Source organism: Bacillus rossius, assembly GCF_032445375.1.
Source record: "Bacillus rossius redtenbacheri isolate Brsri chromosome 9 unlocalized genomic scaffold, Brsri_v3 Brsri_v3_scf9_2, whole genome shotgun sequence".
Classification (NCBI taxonomy): domain Eukaryota; kingdom Metazoa; phylum Arthropoda; class Insecta; order Phasmatodea; family Bacillidae; genus Bacillus; species Bacillus rossius.
In genome coordinates this window covers 40171784-40194688 of record NW_026962013.1, presented here as the reverse complement: position 1 = coordinate 40194688, position 22905 = coordinate 40171784, and the positions used below count along the sequence as shown (strand labels likewise).

Sequence of the window (22905 nt, the reverse complement as noted above, 5' to 3'; positions counted from 1 at the left end):
GAAGTGGAAGGGATAGATTAGGTCTCAAATAAAAAAAAAAAGTATAATTTAGAGGTCAGGAACCAAAAACTTCGCTAATATTATAATTTTTAGTTAACAGCTCAATTATATTATATGATTAAAAGTAAATTAAAATGAATATAAGATCTTCAAAAGCATTGTATATACAACTTTTCCTGGTACATTGAAGAGTGTTTCACACCCAACTAGCCCTCTTTTTTATATACAATACCAGACCCTCTTAACGCATGGCTATGCTACTGCTTCCTTTTATGAGTATTACTGGTGAACAAATGGGCATATTATAATTTTTTAAGATTGGTTTGTAATATCAGTTGATACTATTTATGATAATACTTTACCTATGTATCAAACTTTCCGAATGATTGAATGATTTGTGAGTGTTACACTCGTAAATCGTGGTTTTAGAAGTGCGACAGACTTTCGCAAAAAAAAAAAAAAATTACACAAATTTTTATATGACACGTGTGTTTAACAATTTATAGAAAGTTCAGGAAATATTTGTGGGACGTTCAGTCACTAAAAGAGAAATCGTCTTCAGTAGTGACATGTAGTTGGTTTAATGTTTGTGGTTGTAGGTCTGCATAAACATTTGCATTTGTCATTCGATTAAGTGAAATAAATATAAATAGCCAAATAACTCAGACGTTACATACGTTTACCAGGCAATTTCAATTGAAAAAAAATACTTATTGAATAATTTCATTCATGTAAACCATGCACAATTAAAAACGCAGGAGTAGTAATACATAAAAACAAGTAACTCAAGCAAGTGGTTCTACACACAAAAATATTTCATATTTACTATTCGTTTACCTGTAAATCCCCAATATGTTCCAAGTTTGTTGGGTCAAACCTAACTCTAGAGTTATCTCACTAATATTAACAAATAAAGTTGACAATGCTGCGGATAGTCCCTGTTATTAGTGGTGCATCTCCAGCTGCTCAGGGGCGGCAGATTAGGGTTCGTGCCTCGTGGCCTAAGGGATCTAGCCTGCCCAGGACGACTTTAGGAAATAAAAGTCCACATGAAGTTTCCGGGTTTTATGTACGATAAAACATACCATTTACATGGGGCTACCGTGGTCCCGCCTGTGGCAATCTCGATAAGGGCGATGCCCGGTTCCGCGCGCTTTAGTTTCCCCACACACTGCAAGGGGCGTCCCACCCTTACTGTAATCGCGACTAAAAAGGCCTAGCTGTGGAGCGACGTCTCCCTGCGTCTCTCGAGCGCGACTGCTCTCCCACGTGCCGCGCAAGCGACTCCCCTCCCACGTGCCGCGACCTTGACTCCCCCCCTCCGCGAGCCCGCGGAACGCGCAGATTGGCCACAGGCGGAGAACCACGGCCTAGGCGCCCGGTGAATAATACGAATAAAATAAATGAAATATGAACTATAAAAACAAATTAATCTGAAATGAAATACAATACAAAATAAGTACATACAAAAGGAAACACAAGTCTACACTGCACCCTCGGCGAGTAGAAACACTTCCACGAAGCAACACTCGGCAGGAGAAGGCATTGGCGTGACATATAGGCCTGTAAGAGTTAAGGAGGCCTTTGGGCCGACGTCAAAGTTACTGTTATAAAACAGAAATATTTTATTAAAATAATAAAGTTGAGAATTTATTACTATTGATTTTTTCGTTTTCTAAAATTCGGGTACATTTGCGTACCCGAGCAAGTCTTCTCGGGTACCAGGTACAGACACAGTAATTCGGGTATGCGTACCCGAATTCGGGTACGTCTGGCAACACTGGTTTCCACCCGCCAACGCACGGCAGGCGCCTGGCGAGTGACGTGTCTGGCTGGCATTCGGCTGTACGACGGAAGAGGGGGGGGGGGGGGGGGGGGGGGTTGCAAGGTCAGCAGGATCTTATCTTTCTCTCTTCGGCTGTTGTAAATGTCCGTGAACTAATGGCTAGACATTTTTAAGCCGAGAAACTAATTTGAAGACGGCCGGCCCTTACCGTGAACGGCCTTAACCCAGCTGCACGCCGGTTAGTCCAGGAAACCAAGACTTAAAAAGGCACAAACCTGTGAAAAATTTGTCCAAAGCTGAATTTTTGCACAGTTGTAGATTTCACTATGCTTAATAACATACCGAAAGTTTACCGCTGTAGACCTTGTGCGTATCGCCGAAAATTTGCATTTAAGTCCTAGATGACAGCGACCAGTGTTGTTAAAAGTACTCGGAAAAAGTAATTGGGCTCAATTACAATTACTGTGGTGACAATGTAACTAATTACAAGTAAAAATTACTTTACATAGAAGTAATCAGTAAAATTACAATTACAATTACTTTCCGCTACCATTTTAAAACTGACTTACGATTCAATTTTTTTACACACTGTTACATTAATATCTTCTAAATATATATATAACTCAAAGGTGACTGACTGACTGACATAGTGATCTATCAACGCACAGCCCAAACCACTGGACGGATCGGGCTGAAATTTGGCATGCAGGTAGATGTTATGACGTAGGCATCCGCTAAGAAAGGATTTTGATTTATTCTACCCCCAAGGGGATATATATATATATAAAAGCGAAATACCACTCACTGACTCACTCATCACGAGATCTCTAAAACTATACACCCGATTGACTTGAAATTTAGCATAGTTACTCATTTTTTGATGTAGACGCTCACTAAGAACGGATTCTGCGTAAATTCGATCCCAAGGGGAGTTTCGGGGGTGTAATATATCAAAATTTCCAGTTTTTGGTAGGAAATCACCATGGCAACGGCTGTTGCATTGTTGATGCTTAATTCGTCTCTATGGCAACGACTATTTCATTGTTAGTGCAGTCCTCATCACCGTTGAAATTTTGCGGGTACTTTAAATATATACTTTAAGTATATTATATATTTTACAGACTTGAAACTTCACAGTAATGTTCCTTATGTTACGCAGGATGACATTTTCTGAACATTAGATCCCATGGGTGGTTAAAACCAGGCAACAGTGGGTACTTTGTCTGCATGAGAACAGGATTTTGCATTGTTCACGCCTTCTGCGTCTCCATGGCAACGGGCATCGCGCGGCAGTGGCGTACCCACAAGGAGGGGCATGTATAATGAGCGGCGCAAGAATGATCTGCCTGTAGACTGCCGTAGCAAAGTACGGGTACATCAGTTGTACGTTTTGTGCACGAGTCGGGAAACAATCGGTGCTATTCATTTTCTCTCCGGTACATTATATAGCATTGTAAATAATTTTCACTGAATTTTTTTTAATTTACCATTACTGTAAATGGGATATGTGGCTTAATTGTTTTCCATTAGTATAGCCGTGCGAAGCCGGGTCGGGCAGCTAGTACATACATATATGTTTTGTTAAAAAAATGATTTCATGTAATGATTAAATTTATTATCTTTAGTTAAATGAATAATATTTGAGGACAAACTTGCTTGAATAACATCATACAAGTAACCTTCATACCTGTAATAAAAGTAACATTCTTTAAATTTTGGAATTGACCTTACAAAACAATTACAATCGTGGAAATACAGTAGCTAATGTCAGTAAATGTTGTAAAGAACAGTGTTAATACATATCATTAATAAAATTCATTATCTAGTTTCTTTACCGTGATGTGTTTCCTTAAATTTGAAGCAGTGCTCTATGCTGATCTGAGTATTTTATTTCCCAAACATAACTTACACTTCACAGACATATTCTCTTTGCTCTGTTTCCCAGATAATTCAAAATATTTATCAAGGTAACTAAACAGAAAAATTCTATCTTCATTATTAACGACTTCTTCAGCATTTGAATTTGTCGCAGTATCACTCCGGTTACCTATACCATCCATGATTGCGATGCATTTGCGAGTAGTGGACACAACAAAAGTAAACAAAGTGAAGACAAAAAGGCAAAGATATCTTGAACCTGACAAGCCACTTATGTGCTTAGTCATTTTAGATCATAGCTGTTGTGCATACGATCGTAGCACTACAAGCGTAAAATTATAAATTTACTAATACAAAAATGTATGTTCTTCTTGTTCTTAATTGTATTCAATATACGTTCCAAGAATAAAAGTAACGGCAAGTAAATATAAAGTATCGATTACCTTAATGTAACGATTACAATTAATGTTATGTATTCCGATTACAAGTACGAATTACATTTTTTAAATGTAACTCGTTACAAGTATAAATTACTTGAAAAGTAATCGTTACAAGTAATCCGATTACTTGTAATTCGTTACTTAACAACACTGACAGCGACTTACATCAGTCCATTAAAATGCTACCCATTTGTACAGTTTTTAAATTAGACTGTCCATAAAACTACCAAAATAATCTTGAGACACTAATGTTGTAAAAAGCATAAATTGTTAATATTAAAGATGTGATATTAAGCGATTAATTCATGACATATTATTTTTTATCTTTGCCACTCAGATAAAAATACTATTTACACCAATTTGAAGAGTCCAATGCGAAAAATGTCCAAATAAATGTTTTTGGTTATACTTTTGCTTTAAGACAGTATATTTATAAAGAGTCTAACGTAATTAGTTGGCTCATTAAAGCGGCCCGAGCGTTGCAGTGTACTGCGGCCGTACTGATCTCTCACGACCACCGCCGTTCCAGCGCGGCATTCCGACACACTGCGTACTGCGACACTCATTAAACTGGGTCTTATTTAGGGATTACTTAAAACATAGCTAATTCATATGAGAGGGTGTATGTTACATATAATGAGATATGCATTTTTTTCTTATATGAATGTTTTTTGATACAATAAAATTAACAATAAACGATTTCTGCTTGGAACTTGTAAATGAAAAACTCTAGAGGACCTCTGGTTTTATATCTGCATGGATTTATTCTGTTTCAAAAATGTTATTATTAAAAATTATTTTTTTAGCAACAAAATTTTTTTATTTCTGATACATCGTTTTATTTTCGATCAGAACAATGCAAAATTTTAATGTAGCCTGTATTCGACAAAATGAAAAATTATATATTTACTTCTTTAAAATCAGTTTACTACATAAAAATTGAATAAAACACTACATCGTAAATGTACTCTGAGTTTTTTTTCACTTAAAAAACATAATTCCTATAATAATAGTTTTTTTTTTCAGAAAATAAATAAAACACGAGTTGTGTTGTAAAACGTATAGGTAGCATTACATATTCAGTTTTTTTTTAATGAGTTAATGTATTTGAGTGCTGCGCCTAGCTGACGTCGTTGGATTGCTAGTGGCAAAGAGCGGTGGTGGATGTTTTTGCAAGAGTTTGACCGTATTTTATGACCCTACCTGTGAGAGGGTGTTCGTACCAGAAATCCTAACGGTTAAGGAAACTATCCATTCTCTGTAGTCACGTACGGGTGTGCTACTCGCGCAATATCGTCAAATATCACAACTTTCCGGGACGTTCGGTCATTTCTCGGTTAGCTCTGGTTTCACCATAGTAAACGGAACAAAATCTTGTCTGTAGTGATTTCATATTCCTATTACCGTAGTAGTATGGCGTTTGAGGACAAACAAAGTTTGCTGTATACTGGGAGCCTACTTAAAAAAAGTATTTATAGAGTTATTAAATTATTTACGAAACACAATTTTGTGGATCGTTTGGGAAATTATCATTTAGGACTTAACTGCTCGTTATTGGTGTGATCACAAGGGATCATCGGTAAACTTTTGACATGTTACTAACAAACGTTTATTCTACAACTGTACAAAGTTTCTGCTTTGGGATAATTTTCCATGTTTCTTAACAGCGAAATTCGTCCCGACCCCAAGCCGACTTCGGCAACCTCACAGTAGTACACACTACACGGCTCGGATAGCTTCAGGAGTCAAACAAATTGTATGAGACCCTTAACAAATATACCCATTTAAAGAAGAATAAATATGCAACAACGTTTATTTAAAGCGATTTTCACGTAGGGCTCTTTATATTTATGTAAGATGTATTAACTTTTCCGTAAAATTGAATGAAAATGAATTTCTCAACTTTAATGATTTAAATTGTCTATTTTATATAAAGATGTTTAAACTTTGTACTTTTTATCACTATCCTCAGATAGGGAAATGTTTCTAGATTATTTTGGGTTCCATACTGTCAGTCTACTCCATAAACTGCATTTGCAATATCCATTATTGTGGATCGTTGCAAAAAATTGACATTTTGGGCTTAACTGCTCGTTTTTGGTGTGACGCACAAGGTTTGCATCGAAAAACTTTTGATATGTTACTAAGAAACGTTCACTCTACAACTGTACAAAGTTTCTTCTTTGGGATAATTTTCCATGTATTAAAAACCTTTGTTTCTTTACGGCGAAATTCGTCCCGACCCAAGCCTACTTCGACAACCTCGCAGTAGTATACACTACGCGGCTCGGATCGCTTTAGCGGTCAGACACATTGTACCAAGCTCTCAACAAATAAACTAATTTAAAGTTTAAGAACTTTGCAACTACTTTTATTTAATGTTTTCACATCGGGCTCTACGTGTTTTTGTAATACGTATTTTCATTTGTGTCCTTTTTTTCAGAACACCTCTCTTCTAATTTTATTGAATAAATATCATATTTAGTCAGACGTAGTGAAAGATTTTTAAATTTAATCATTGAGAATAATGTTTTGAGTAAGTTTTGATTTGCTATTCTGAAAGTATACTATAGTAATTACGTTATAGTGCCATATTGTTGAGTGGTCAATAAATTATTATTTAGGACTTAACTTCTCGTTTTCGGTGTTCCGCGCAAGGTTTGCGGAGGTAAACATATCAAATGTTGCTAGAAAACTTGAATGTTACCACTGTTTTAAATTTCAGTTAGGAGCAAATTTTACAAAGATTAAAAATCTTCGATTTCGTGGGAGTGAGAGTGGCCACAGCGCTTGCGGCTGTGGCTCTGTCGCAGTGCGTAGACGACATTGATAAGCTCGGGAGACTCTAGTGATCCTATAAATTAAGCTATACTTTTGAGAGATATGTCCCTGTAAAGCTTAAGAACTATAAAACCACTTTTGTTAAAGAAATATTTGCGTAAGACCCTTTATTTTTAAATGAATTGTCTTTTTATTGCCTTGACTGATGTAAAAAACTTATTTCATTAATTTAACATTTTTTTTCTTACCTTTAATATTAACTTTTAGAACTTTATTCATTATCAATGTGAGTAGTAGTGCTTTAAGATTATTTTCATATAGCTATCGAGAGCCTACGGTAAAAAGTGCGAAAATGGGAAGCATTTTAATGAACTGCTGCAAGTCGCTGTCATCTAGGACTTAACTGCAAATTTTCAGTGATACGCACAAGGTCTACGGCGGTAAACTTTCGGTATGTTATTAAGCATAGTCAACTCTACCACTGTGCAAAAATTCAGCTTTGGACAAATTTTTCACAGGTTGAAACCTTTGTTTCCTGGGCTAGGTGTCTGAGAAGCTTGACAAGACCTTCCGGGCTTTTAATCGCTAGTCGGTGAAATTCGGTAATCCGTGATTATCTCGGTCCTGACCCCGTATTAACGAGGTTCTACTGTACCTCAATAGGATGTGTTCCAAGGAAAACGTTAACAGGCCAAGTAAATTGTAAGCATTTAAGTTTTTAAAGTACTACATTTACATCAATGTTTTTCCTCGAATCCCGAATCTTTTCCCTCGAATTTCGAATCTTTCGAATACTAGAGATTCGGTGGGATTCGAGGATTCGAGGATTCGACCGGCCCATCCCTATAAGATACCCTAATCATCACATATTTATACTGTAAAAGAATAAGATTAAAATATGTATAGGAAGAAAAGTTAAATCTGAACCGTCTCTCTTATCGCTGTGCGCAGGGGCTGCCTTCCCCTTTACCACCCCTTAGTGCAACGACAGTGTCTGGAGGGGAAGGCGTTGTGACCCCTCCAAATCAAGGCGATGGAGTGTCAGCCCGTCTTACACGAACGCGACACAAGGGTTATAACACATGAACTGCGTGATGTAATCACAACTGGAAAATACACTACATCGTTAACCCATGTCCAAATCATTCAAACACATACATATTTACAAAAATAAATCAAGTTAACAGACCATCAGCATGCTAACAGTCACGCTATTTGTTTGCAGTCATAAAAAACCTCTCTGTGAAAAAACTATATTATCATAAACAAAAATGCTGCATGTGTTAAAATAACTCTTTCTTTGAAGGCTTGGTTATCAAGTTATCATTTGGTTAAGGGTTCTGTAAAAATAGAATTTTCTTAAAGGTAAAATACAGAACATTTGCGTTTTGTCACTACTTTTTCCGTCACTAATGTTCGACGCAAAAACGTGTGTTGATTATAGATACATAATTTTAAGATGCCAACGTAATATTTTAATAGTTAGATAGTTATTATATTATGTTATTTACATAATCTGAGTCTGATGTGAAGCTGGCATTTTCCGTTTCACTAGAGGAATCTTTGTCTGTAGATTCTTCAAGATTAACAATAATCTTATCTATTTCAGTATCTAATAACCTATTCCAGTATTCATTCTCAATTTTTTCCACATGCCAGCAGCATTCTTTCCATTGCTCATTAGAGTAGCTACTAAACAGCTGTTCACATAATGTCTTCTTGTCTTCGAGTGAGGATGATATTTCTTTGCACACTTGTCCTTTAATATATCCCCACACTAACTCAATCGGATTGAGGTCAGGATGATAGGGTGGAAGCCTAATTACTTCGTGGGAGTTCATTTTAATGATTTCGTCAATTTTGGAAGTTTTGGAAGTGGGCACTTGTTTCGCAAGTAATAGTAGGTTGGCTTTTGTTAGGTCAGAGGAGAAAGTTACAATGTTTATTTTAGCCACTCTTGAATCACTTGTTTGGTGTTAGCGGAAGTCGGCTTCTTATTTGTCTGTACATTGTGATAACTTGCATTGTCGAGAACAATGACGGAGTTTTCAGGCAAATTTGAAAGCAGTTTATGTGTAACCCATTTCGAAAAGTTTTCGAAATTCATGTCATTATGATAATCTCCCGTTGTTTGTTTTGACCGGAATATCAACAATGCATTCTGTACAAATCCCTCCTCTCCTCCTGCATTCACAATTATGAAACGCTGGCCTTTCCCGATTGGCTCTGTAACGCCCAGCTCATTGTCCGATTGCCAACAAGAACTAACGCTGTGGGTAGCATGGATGTACGTTTCATCTACATAAACGATTGAACGACCATCGTTTCGAAACTTCTCAATCAAAATCCTTCTCCTTGACTGACACTTCGTCCAACGGAATCCCAGTCTCTTTAACAGTTTTCTCAAAATTTTTTTACTGCAGTCCAAAACACCATCATCTCGCAAATCCGTCTTTAATTTATTTAAAGTTGGAACAGTTTCCTTTTTTCTTGCCAGTAGGTGTTGAAAAGTTCAGACCAATTTTACTTTTTACTTTCCCCTCAGCCAAAATCCTTTTTACCGTTGATTTATAAACACCCGTCGCAGCACTTGTCGCTTCAGTAACATTGTATTTTAAACCGTACAGCAACTTATTTTCTTTCAGATGCGTCGCAACATTGTATACAATTTCACGCGCCTGTCCTCGCAAGGGTCGTCCTGGAATAAGGTTCGACTTAATTCCTGAGGTTGATGGGATAGGCTCGCTTGTTGTACTGTGTAACCCAGGTCCCGGCATGACGCGCTGACGCAATCCTCACGCAGGCGAGTCAAGCGCGGAACTGATCCCCTCCACTTCCCCTGGCGGCTATCACGTGACGGTAGTGTGCGTCACGCCACGAATTGGGGTCTGCGCAGGTTCACAAGTATCTTGCCGGGCTTTACCTTAAAGCAAATATTGCAGCTGAATACAACTGCTTTGAGAAAATATAATTCAAGTTTTATCTAGTCAACGTAAATTTTAGAGAGCTCGCCGTAAAGGGGAACTATAACCTTCTAAATCGGAAATTGTGGAATTACATTTAATTTGAACAGATCTACAATTTTAAACAAAAACAATTTCTTTAGTTACCTTTAGCTGCTGTGCTATCTTTTGTAGTAAATGGCACTCCTAAGAAAGGTTTAGTTTTCTTCAGCTCCTCAGGAGTCAAAGAGCCAGAGTTAACAAGTTTTTCGACGTCTTGCGCCTCTCTGAGGGCCACCTCGAATCGATCGCACACCACTGCATTAATCACTGGATTCACTTCTCGAATGCGATCGATAAAGCCCTGGACCACATCCACTGCACTCACCTGCACAAAAGAGGTTGCCAGTGAGACATTTTATTTTTTATTTGGACTTAATGTGTCATAGACAGAGTGGTAACATAACCTTCATGCATTGTCTAAAGTAGCTTTTTATGACATAACCATCTTGCTTCATCTAATATAGTTTTACATGATATATCTATCTTGCATTGTCTAATATATCTTTGTGTAAAAAACCATCTTGCGTTGTCTTACTAATATTACTTTGTGTTACATGATATCTTGCATTGTCTAAATATAGCTTTAAAATAAATACGGCCACTCTCCTGGCAATATATAATTCCAGGTTCATTTTTTTAACTGTCTCATTTACTTTCAGACTTAACAAAACTTAATTCATCAAATTTTACATTGAATTAAATTACGATGGTATATTTATAATTAAATCATAATAAAGTATTTCTCCTGGAAATAATTAGGTAACATTTACATAGTGCCTTCAACATAAAAACATCAATTAAAAGAACAATTTTAACAAAAGTGTCAAACATAATTACAGGTTTATAGCAAACCATATCAGTTGAGTTGAACTTTTCACCATTTTCACCAACTCAAGTTCAGGGCTGTCACAATTCATCTTGACTTCTAACAGAGTGGTCACTGCTTGAATATCATGCATACAGGTTTTTTTTTAATTAGTTTGTGAAAAGGGCAGGTATTATAATTGTAACAACCCAGATTACAGCCTTCCTCATACAATCCAGCAATAATAGTTTGTTATAATTTTTTTTGTCATATTTCAGGTTAGGTTTTCAAATGATATAAAGTTGTTTCTTTTTAGAAGTTATTGTGAACGTAATTCTCCGGGTTTATTGTTTTTATTTTTAAAATTCATGTTTATTTTTCTCGTAATTTTTTTTTCTGGCTTCTTCGTGTAGGAAGGCATGCTGACGCGATTTTCCTTCGTTTTTTCCACGACCGAGGCTTTGTTTCAAACGCTAGGCGTGTGAGTCAACGGTCACGGGAGTGAGAGAAAGATACAAAATCGCTGCGTCGTGGGAACAGAAGTGAGCATTTAGTGGACGCCTCTGTTACCATGTGCCGTGATTGTCTGAAAATTACGTCAGCGAGCTCAGGACACTGCCCGCACAGAGAAGGAAGGCTGTAAAGTCAGTCATAGTCCGAGCACCAGGCCGAGCGGTCGTTGTTCGGGCGGCGGGCCGAGCGATGGCTCCGGGTTTTACCTTCTTTTTAATGTACATTTAATTTTTATTTGTTCTGTTGTGCTAAATATTTTGTGATTTTTACTTAAATAAATAAAACAGGTAATACATCGAACATTGTTTATAAATTTCTTCTTTCTTCCTGACCTGCAACCTGTATGTTCCACTCATCACCAATTTGAGCTAGCCGGAGGTGGTGAGTGGTGACATAATGTTTAGTTTTCTAAGATCTGCTAAAAGAGTGGAACATACTTCTGTAAAAGTCATGACTAGCCTAAATCCTAGCACACATTTTAGAAATAATAAAAAAAAATACAAGGAAAAGAACCTATGCATTAATTACATAACTAGTTAGTATGTTAGTAGTATAGTTAGTAGTTTTATTGTCCAAGTCGACTACAAAAATATACAATTATATTGTACATGTAGTATAGGACTCGTCAAGAATATTAAACATTATGAATACACATTTAAGTACAATTATGAATACACATTTAAGTACAATCATATACACATAAACAAAAATAATAGTATCTCGGACTATTTGCACAACATTTTGTACGATGTTGTAATATATGAAAATTATTTTTTGTTCTAGTCGAATAATTATGTAAATTGAAATTCTGCAGTTCATTCAATTGTGAATGAGCAAATATAAGTAATTCATAAATGTATAACGATGGTAATGTTAAGACACCTAAGCTTTTGAAAAGTTGTCTGCATGAGGTACGATAATTTACATGCATTATTATTCGTACAAATCTTTTCTGTATTTGAAAAAATTTAGATGTTAAGTGGATGAATATTTTAGATTTTTTCATAATGTGTCTCAAATTTTAGTGTTCTAACAATTAAAAGTTTTGTGTTACTCAAGTCACTTGAATCAGCCACACTTTTCATTTTTATTAAATATGAATACAAAAACCTAAATATGTATATAATGCACTTATTATTACACTAAAACCAAATCATAGCGTGTGGACATGGAGGGGTAGAAGCTAGAAGGTTTGAAGGGAGGATGGCAGAAGTGAGGTGGTAGACAAAATGACTGACCTGAACAATTAATGCTCCTCTATCAGTATTTGAAATGTAGTTTATTTCATTTTCACTGCTAGTAAGTAGTGTTACAATGGTCTTAAAATGACTCTATTTTTGAAGTATGAGTGTTGTCACAATGTCCAATGAACGTATATACGGGTAAATATGTTAACTGAACAGAATGGATTGATGCAGTTTCATTAAATACCAATAAATCAAATAATTGAATTAATGACCAAATAAAAGCACAAATGAACTTCCACATGTGAAGAATAAGGAAGAAAATTAATTACTGATGATTCACAGGCTAAGTGAACATGTAGCTTTAAGAGGGATTAGGCCTTGCCATCTTGATATTTCAAATATTTTGATACCGCTTGCAATAAATCTTCAGTGCTTAATATTTTTGGTTTGATATGGCACAGGACTTAGATTTGGCAACTTGCTGAAGTCAAAACGTGTGTACTGGTGTGGTTATCATGAATGTTATAGTTGCCCACATTATATAATAATAAATTACCTTGTCACACTTTCAGACTAGAGCCTGTTAGTGAATACGTGGTCACAACAAAGTATAGAAAGTCTGGGAGACATGATTAATGGCTTGACAAGCCAAAAATTGGAATAAATAGCTCAGCATTAGAATTATAGCACAAAGATGGAAAAATCCAAAATGGCTAGCAAATTGTGCACTTATTACTGTGCCTGAATAACTTTATTATCAATCTAAAAAATAAAATTTTTAAAAATTTCTTAAAAAGGCTGGTTATAAAGCTTGTATTCTTTTGAAGATATATACAACACACTACATCTAAGAGAAGATGTCAATTGTGTGCAATGTGATTAAGATATTTATGATAAAGTAAAGTTGCTGACCATAAGGCGTTCAAGTGAAGGTGACAGACTAAAGCCAATACATTAGAGAATAATATCAGACAGCTATATACTAACACCAACAAGTGTTTGAAAAGTTACCTAGAGGCAACAGGTGTAGCTACAGAATTAATTATAGATACAATGTAGAGTTATATATAACATATACGTAGTGTCAAATATGATAAACTTCTTTTTAAGAAATTGAAGCACTGGAGGTTTATTTTCTTAGCAATGGGGATTTATTTTTCTCCATGATTTAGTATAATGACTGAAAAAAATTCTAAGAGAAAAAGTAAATTATTATTATTGTCATTATGTTGGTGTGTCTCTAGTGTGTTTGGTAAAACACTGAGCTTGTATCACAATCAAGGATTGTAAAAGTGTTAATGATACATCATAATTGCATTTTCAAAAGCCATATAAATAAGTTAAATGATTACAAACCTCTCTCCTCCTAATTTTTTCAGCCAACTGGACAGCACTCTCTAGGAGAAGTGGAGACGCCACCTTGGAAATTGTCTTCCTCTTGGAATCATCATAGTACCAAGAGAAAACTTTGTCAACTACAAAATCAAAAACACTGTGGGCAAAAACTACAAAGGCTTGAAGAACTTGGCAGAAACATTTCAGAGCACGTCGTTTCAAACTTCGTGATCCTTGCGTCGGTTTTTCAAACTTCATCTGCAACAAAAAAAAAAAATTATTTTAAAATGACATTTCAGTACGTTTGAATGCAGTTAATATGCTCATTATAAAAATTTCAAGTTTCATTTTAGTTTACCAACTACAAAAAATTATTACCTTAGGGCTAGTATTCTAAATAGCCTAAGTATTTCAACAAAAAATAGCACATGACAAAAAACATTTGATCAAAGGTTATTTCATAAAGCTATAAGTGTACAACATACAAAAGAACATGTGTGTAACTTTCATTTTTTTTTATTGCATCCACATATTAGATAGCATCACCGAGAGATATCCTCACATGTGTAACATCACAAGATGCCAAGATGACTAGCATTTCTTTGAAACATAATAAGTTATAAAAAAACTTTAATTTCCTAAGTGCTAGCTAAAATTTTGTTTGGGTTTGACAAACTTCATGGTTAGAATTGTGAGTTTTGTTCAAAAAATATGCAAGTTCACACAGTCCTAACATGTAACAATGTTTAGCACATCCATTGAAAGATCTACGAGACAATGAATATGTCAAACAGGTAGCTACATTACTCGACAATAAACAGAAGATAATAAATACAATGAATATAAAATATAAAATATGAAAATACAGTTGTCACACAAGGCCTTCAGCTAGCAGCAGGTTTCTTTGCTCATTATACTCTTTACTGTTATCGTCCCAGTGTTTGCACAGCCACACACCAGCCTGCCTCAGCCACTGTTTGGTCTGGATGCTGTGTAGGGCAAGTGTGGGAGAGAGTGGGAGACTGGGCAGTGTCTGTGCCTGCACAGACAGTGGTTTTATTCGCATCAGGAAGAGGACACTGAGGACAGCTATAAACCTCTGTGCTAGCACAGCTTTCTCTCTCAGTCACTGTGTGAGTTTGAAGTGTCTTATAATCCACCCACTCTTAAAGCAGATTCTGTTGATGAATAATTAATGCAATCCGATTGTTGGTTTCAAGAATGGCAATTTTTATCAAAACAAAGTAGGCTAGTTAAAATGGTGTACTTTATTAGAAGGATATATATATGTATATACACACACAGTAAACTCCCTATTATCCGCAGGCGGATGATCCGCGGTGCTGATTATCCGCACATCCTATGAAAAAATACAGTACATATGTAAATCTGTATTTTATTATAAGTGAGCAAATTTGAACTCTATTTGACGAGTGTATTGTGTGCAGTATACAGTAAAACGCCACAGGCGAGCCCAGTGCGAAGGCGTAGTTGACTCACGAAGCGGCTTTGCAACACATCGTCGGACTGCTTCACCATTTAGAGGAACAAGACGACGATGCGCAGTTGGCTGAAAAACTTATGTTCCGAAAATTCAATCAAGAATTAAGAAAAGATGTTTACAAACTAAAAAACAAAAGTAAGTGACTGATCTTTTTCCAAAAAGTTGTAAATTTAAAGAGTTGTGCTTTTTTAATGTCTAATGAAGTGTCTGAGTACGTTCAGTATGTACTGTATCCTTGTTACGAAGTAAGTACCAAGCACTTTTATGTTTACATCACTGAAATGTATTGAATGTCAATTATTCAGTAAAATACTAAAATTTTAGTATCATTTAAAAATTATTTCTGTTAATTGTAACTTTTACTGTACATAAATTTTTAGAATTTTAAGTTGAAATTAATATTTCTTTTTTTTGTTTCCCATTTTCGGCTCTTTTGAGGATTATCTGCGTTTTTCACTATCCGCGGTGGCCCTGCCACTTAATTTCGCGGATAATCGGGAGTGTACTGTAGGGCCTACTTTAATTTTAAGGTTAGACTAACGGTTTTTAATTTTTCCCTCAATTTTTTTATAGACTTATCTCTAGGCGGAACCCCAACTCCTTCAAAGAAAGTTATTGGACAATAATTGTGCCTACTTTATACGACATTCGTCTTGTCTCACGGATCCCCAGTACCCCGCCACGTAACACCAGGGTTCTGCGGAACACCATTTGGGAACTGTCCTGTAAGAATGTAGGGGTGGTTATGACATAAGCGACACGATCTTGGTGACTTCATCAGTAGTGTTATGGATTCGGGATCTAAAATAGTCCCGCAACATGCAACAAACACAGTGCAGTGACATTACAGTAGGAATCAGCCTGGAGTGATTTTAGGAATCCATGGAATCCAGATACCAAGAGGGGTCAAAAACGGATCCTCCCGAATGAGGCAAATACGAAACCATTTCGTTACTTCGCTCGGTTTCGTTTCCACACGTCCCTCGATTTATTTATTTACTACGTTGAGTCTATAATCATAGAGGGTATCATAATTGAACAGGTCATTTGTACATGATTCATTGAATATTTACAATATACATACCCTAAATCACACTGACATCTGAGACATTGATAAACTGAAATATATTTGGTAAATACATAATAAAAATATAATATCTGATAAGTTTTTCTCTAAATAAACTTAATCTCCATGATTGCTTTTCATAAAAAATAACAAGTACAAAAACACAAAATTCATAGCATTAATATTACCTGAGACATTTCTATAGTGTAAACATTAAGGGTGATTCCAGTCGATAAGAAATCTCTCTACAGTACTTTGTTTACAAACTGGTTCACGTTCACAACATGACTACACAAATTTCTAGAGCTGTAGCAAACCGTATGTATTCGTTGCTGAGTAACGGGTGCGGCATCTAGTAACGAGTAACGAAACGTTTCACACGAATGCATTTCGTTACTCGCATCTTTCGTATGTTTCACGCATGCGCGCGCTTATTCGTTACAAAGAACGATGTTTGTTTATTAATAAAAGTATGATTTGGAAATTCGTCGTCCAAGTTTTTTACTGTTTATTAAAGGTATTGTGTGTGTAGACAAAGTTTTAGATTCGAACAGAAACAACGTAAGAAAGTATTTTTTACAAATTATAAATATGTATGTTTTTGTTTTTTATAATCGCGTATTTTCACGTTTTATGTTCTTATCTTAAAAGATATATTATAATAAAGCCGCTCTAATGAGAGTTAATTGTTTCTTGGTTAACAAAAGCTGTTAATTATCAAATATTTTTAATTGTTTATATTCGATTTATTTTTATTTACGCGACGTCATACTGTACGCGTACGAAATACGACTCGATTCGATGCTGTTACATAACATAGCATGTGCCATGTCATGCGGTATCAGATGTAACGAGTAACGATACGAAAGTAACGAGTACTAATTGTTATAGTAACGAATACATACGGGTACACATTTTTTCGTTACTTTTACACCTCTACAAATTTCAAAATATGACATTCACTTATTCGCCTATTCTTCGCGCACATTACGTTGCATGGGGAGGAAACTGGTATAGGAATCGGTTGCAATGTTATGTAGCCTTTTTTTTGGTAGTTTCTGTTATTCCCGTGCCAGCGGAAAGTATCGCTAGTTGTAACATATTAGATCATACTGGAGACTTTTGACAATTACATTTTTACATATTAACGTAAATAAGTAGCTTTTAACAGAAATATTAATAATTTTTATTTTTAAATTCAAAACTATGTTTTACTTAAGTTATAAGTAATATTGTAATTATATATTTGACACATGTAGTCATAGTAGTGTGTTTGTTTGTGTTTGTAAGTTGGAATTAACGTGCATCTACGAACATACAATTATTTTTCATTTGGAATATTTAATTTACACAGTTGGAAATATACCTACTGATAAAACATGAAACTAAAGCCAGACTTTGCATGGAGAGGGAGGCGAGTGCAGTGGCATGCAGGTTGAGGACATGCGTTGTGATTGTGCCGTTTGGTTTGGTTAGGCATGTTTTTGTGCTCTGGCAGAGCAGTGAATTGTAAAGCCGTAATATCCTATGAAAAGAGCCGCATGCGGCTTGCGAGCCACGGTCTGCGACCCTAGCTCAAGGGGAATGATCCAATAGTTCCATTCGTATTCATTTCTTTGCTCTTGTTGATAGACGATACCTACGGACAAGAAATGAAAAATTCCATTGACCTTTATGAAAAGAAATTACATTTAGTGCTGGGAAAAATTGTATCCTATGTTGCATATGTAAAATTTAATTCTTGAGGAAAGTACTATGAAAACACAAACATTTATAAAAATGTTTACAGATTTCCAATTTCATAGTAACTACAAAAATGATAACTTTTATGTACAAGTTCTTGGCAATTGTTGCGGGAGTAATTTGGTAGACATTAATTTAGCAGCTTCTGCGAAACAATCAATGTACATATTTATCAAGATCTTTGAGAATATAACTTTTTGTCACATGTGGATTTTTATTGGTGACTTTTGTTTTTAATGATACTTTCCACATGTGCCTATGTGCAGGGCAGAAATTTAGGATAGGTTTGCGAGATACATATGGGTAAAACATATACCGTTATTTTCACACTCGATTATAATTGTGCAAAATTTGTATGTAACGGGACAATTGAGAGTTATTTAAAATTTCGGAAAAGGTATACCTTTTTACAGATAAATGTGCATAGTCTATATTAGCCTGCCACTATAGTTCAGCCCCATGATATTTTGACACATTTATTGTAATATTTAGCATGGAAAATGGATTGTGTTTTGCGGAAACAATGGAATAGTCCGTATTCAATTTAATGTTAAGTAGGTAAAGAAAAATTCCCAGTATAACTTTTGTTTTGTTAATATTTAAGAAACTGTTCGAGTTCGACACTGCCAACCACAGAAACAAATGTAATATATTTGAAATTTAAATTGTAGTTCATGTACAACCCAGCCCTCACTAACATGGAGGATTTATTATGACAGGTTCTAAGTAGGGGCCCAATTATGTGAAGATTGGTTTTTTTCTATGCTTATTTTTTCGTATAACATACCTCCAAGTAGGTCACTTGAAACTAAACTTATTTTTTCAAAAATCTCAATTGGTTACTAAAGTTTAATTGAAGTCACTTGTCATTTTTTGTACGTTTTTGTAGGTTATGACATTGATCAACATTTATTATAACTTGACATTGGTGTTAATATATTTCTTAAAATAAAAAAAAAATTTTTTGTGGTTACGTAGTTTGTGTTATGAAGAGGGGTAAAGATGACGCTGGTTATTTGGTTGCTATTCTGGAATCATATCCTTAATTGTTACCATCCTGTTTCTGAGATTGTATATTCAACATGTTTCCCTACACATGTATTGATTATGTGTAATATCGGTTGCTTAAATTTGTCAAGTTTATATGTTCACATGTTAACTTTTATAAGCCACTTTTGTAAAATCTATTCTTTCATTTAACATATTATTCATTTGTGAGAGCTTATGGTTTTTTTTGCTTGCATTTTCATGTTTTAATAGAACTTGTTAAATGAGTGTATATACTACAGAGACTTATGAAGATGTTATTTATTTCAGTGCCTTGCTGCCTGACTAAAAATATTTGTGTTTTGTCTTATCAGAGTGATAAAAGTCGTTTCTGAACTGTAGTTGCATTGGTGACCATGGTGCTTCACAAATATAGCTGTCAGAAATTCTTACATTGTTGATGTGTCACATTGCAAATAAACTTTCTCTACACTTGCATTAAAACTTTTTGATTAATCTAATTTCCTTTTTTTATCATCCTGTAGTGTAACCTGACAAGCAGAATATTTTGCTCCACTAATTTGTTAAAAACTTCTGTTAATTAATATTTAAAATAATAGCACATATAGGTTTTTCTGCTAAAACAAGATAATATAACTCATAAAAATACTAATTAATTAAATAGTGTACATACCAATTCAATTAGAATGCTAACTCATATTCCCAGATGAGAACATATTTTTTTAGTATATGGTATACCCTTTTGATGTTTGTAAACATGTTTTTATATTCATTAGGGAAACTTTTTAACAGAGGTGTTATTTTCTCCCCAAACCTTTCCCCTTAAAATTAGCATTTGTAAGTAAATTAAAGTTGTAAATCTGGGATAAAAAGTTGTGTATGTACTTTTGTATGAGAGTTTCTAGAATATTTAATAATAATTTCGTTTACTATGTTATGGCATGTAATTTACATTTTAAGCAAAATTCTCGTGATATCCACAAGTTTTTACAAAAGGAATATATCAATATCCTATGTCAAATCTATTGCAACTTGAAACAATGTCACGATGCGTCTTAATAATTTTAATATACGGAGGCGGCAGCAATTAATTATGTAACATGTTAGAACCCACATGTATATCACGTCATAAGATTAGCAGCAAATAAGTATTACATCCGAAGCTGATCCAAACTCCATTATGCTTTGACAAGAAAAAACATTTTCATGGTTACGTTACCGCTACCAAACATAAACAAACAAAAAAAAAACATGAATGTGTGCGTGCGTGACAGCTTCCCACTGCGCATGCGCAAGTTGTTAGTTCTTATTTTGTCCGTGCCAGCGTCAACTTCGCTGCAAACGCTCCATAGCAGCCATGATAGCAGTCTGCTTAATCGTGACACGCGTTTAACATGGGAGTTTCCACTCTTTCAGAATGATTGTATGCTCGTTGCTTATTAGCGACCAAGGATAGGCTAGAAAACCTACCTGCCAAATAAATTTAACCTTCCTAAACAACAAAAATATTACGGAATGTCAATTTAGAACGACACTTTTTAAAGCGCGCCTTTTCTTCCTTGCACGCTAATGCTTCGCCTGCCGATTACAGGCCTTTAACAAAAGTTTAATTAAGACATCCAGCATTTAAATTTACCAAAATAAACTGCTATATCCTAAATATAAAGGTCAAATCTGTACCTATAATAAAATTTATAAATACCTTTTATAGTGTATAATTTTTAAAAGCATGACCAACGAAACGAGGTCTCTTTTCAAAAGTGTTACCTCATATTGAAACCTCCTTAGGGCTTATAACAAGTATTGGCCCCTTATGAGCTACATACCAAATGAAAGTTGTAACCTTCCTTAACAACATGTACGTTTACGAATTTCTGTCTGCCCCGACACTTTTAATGACGACGGACAGCAACAAGTTCGCGCACAATGTCTTACTTGCAGGGTAATGCTTCGCCTGCCGATTACAGGCCTCTAAAAAATTTATATAAGATACCGTCGAATGGGGATACTTGAGCCATTTAAGATTTTTTTTTTCATGTCAGTAGCTTTGCTGAAAATATAAATAATCATATGTTCACATTTTAAAGAGGTACTTTGAAATTGATAACTTTTTTAGTTGTGTTTTGTCGTCGTCCCTCCGAAGGCCAAAAAGCCCGGCCTCCACCCACCAGTATCATTTGGTATGTAGCTCATAAGGGGCCAATACTTGTTATAAGCCCTAAGGAGGTTTCAATATGAGGTAACACTTTTGAAAAGAGACCTCGTTTCGTTGGTCATGCTTTTAAAAATTATACACTATAAAAGGTATTTATAAATTTTATTATAGGTACAGATTTGACCTTTATATTTAGGATATAGCAGTTTATTTTGGTAAATTTAAATGCTGGATGTCTTAATTAAACTTTTGTTAAAGGCCTGTAATCGGCAGGCGAAGCATTAGCGTGCAAGGAAGAAAAGGCGCGCTTTAAAAAGTGTCGTTCTAAATTGACATTCCGTAATATTTTTGTTGTTTAGGAAGGTTAAATTTATTTGGCAGGTAGGTTTTCTAGCCTATCCTTGGTCGCTAATAAGCAACGAGCATACAATCATTCTGAAAGAGTGGAAACTCCCATGTTAAACGCGTGTCACGATTAAGCAGACTGCTATCATGGCTGCTATGGAGCGTTTGCAGCGAAGTTGACGCTGGCACGGACAAAATAAGAACTAACAACTTGCGCATGCGCAGTGGGAAGCTGTCACGCACGCACACATTCATGTTTTTTTTGTTTGTTTATGTTTGGTAGCGGTAACGTAACCATGAAAATGTTTTTTCTTGTCAAAGCATAATGGAGTTTGGATCAGCTTCGGATGTAATACTTATTTGCTGCTAATCTTATGACGTGATATACATGTGGGTTCTAACATGTTACATAATTAATTGCTGCCGCCTCCGTATATTAAAATTATTAAGACGCATCGTGACATTGTTTCAAGTTGCAATAGATTTGACATAGGATATTGATATATTCCTTTTGTAAAAACTTGTGGATATCACGAGAATTTTGCTTAAAATGTAAATTACATGCCATAACATAGTAAACGAAATTATTATCAAATATTCTAGAAACTCTCATACAAAAGTACATACACAACTTTTTATCCCAGATTTACAACTTTAATTTACTTACAAATGCTAATTTTAAGGGGAAAGGTTTGGGGAGAAAATAACACCTCTGTTAAAAAGTTTCCCTAATGAATATAAAAACATGTTTACAAACATCAAAAGGGTATACCATATACTAAAAAAATATGTTCTCATCTGGGAATATGAGTTAGCATTCTAATTGAATTGGTATGTACACTATTTAATTAATTAGTATTTTTATGAGTTATATTATCTTGTTTTAGCAGAAAAACCTATATGTGCTATTATTTTAAATATTAATTAACAGAAGTTTTTAACAAATTAGTGGAGCAAAATATTCTGCTTGTCAGGTTACACTACAGGATGATAAAAAAAGGAAATTAGATTAATCAAAAAGTTTTAATGCAAGTGTAGAGAAAGTTTATTTGCAATGTGACACATCAACAATGTAAGAATTTCTGACAGCTATATTTGTGAAGCACCATGGTCACCAATGCAACTACAGTTCAGAAACGACTTTTATCACTCTGATAAGACAAAACACAAATATTTTTAGTCAGGCAGCAAGGCACTGAAATAAATAACATCTTCATAAGTCTCTGTAGTATATACACTCATTTAACAAGTTCTATTAAAACATGAAAATGCAAGCAAAAAAAACCATAAGCTCTCACAAATGAATAATATGTTAAATGAAAGAATAGATTTTACAAAAGTGGCTTATAAAAGT

General features: G+C 35.0%; 1 protein-coding gene across 3 annotated transcripts in view; it reads right to left on the bottom strand.

The window, feature by feature from the left end:
• Positions 1-22905, bottom strand: part of LOC134543148 (fatty-acid amide hydrolase 2-A) — a 74474-nt gene that overhangs the window by 48065 nt on the left and 3504 nt on the right. For 2 of the 3 annotated variants that reach the window (XM_063388002.1, XM_063388005.1), the window contains 2 exons: positions 13752-13988; positions 9996-10215 (listed from right to left, as the gene is read on the bottom strand). In XM_063388002.1, coding sequence (XP_063244072.1) covers positions 9996-10215; positions 13752-13988 — 457 coding nt within the window. Of the gene's footprint in view, positions 1-9995; positions 10216-13751; positions 13989-16488; positions 20384-22905 lie in introns of those variants that run through there. The other variant, XM_063388003.1, reaches the window with a different exon arrangement.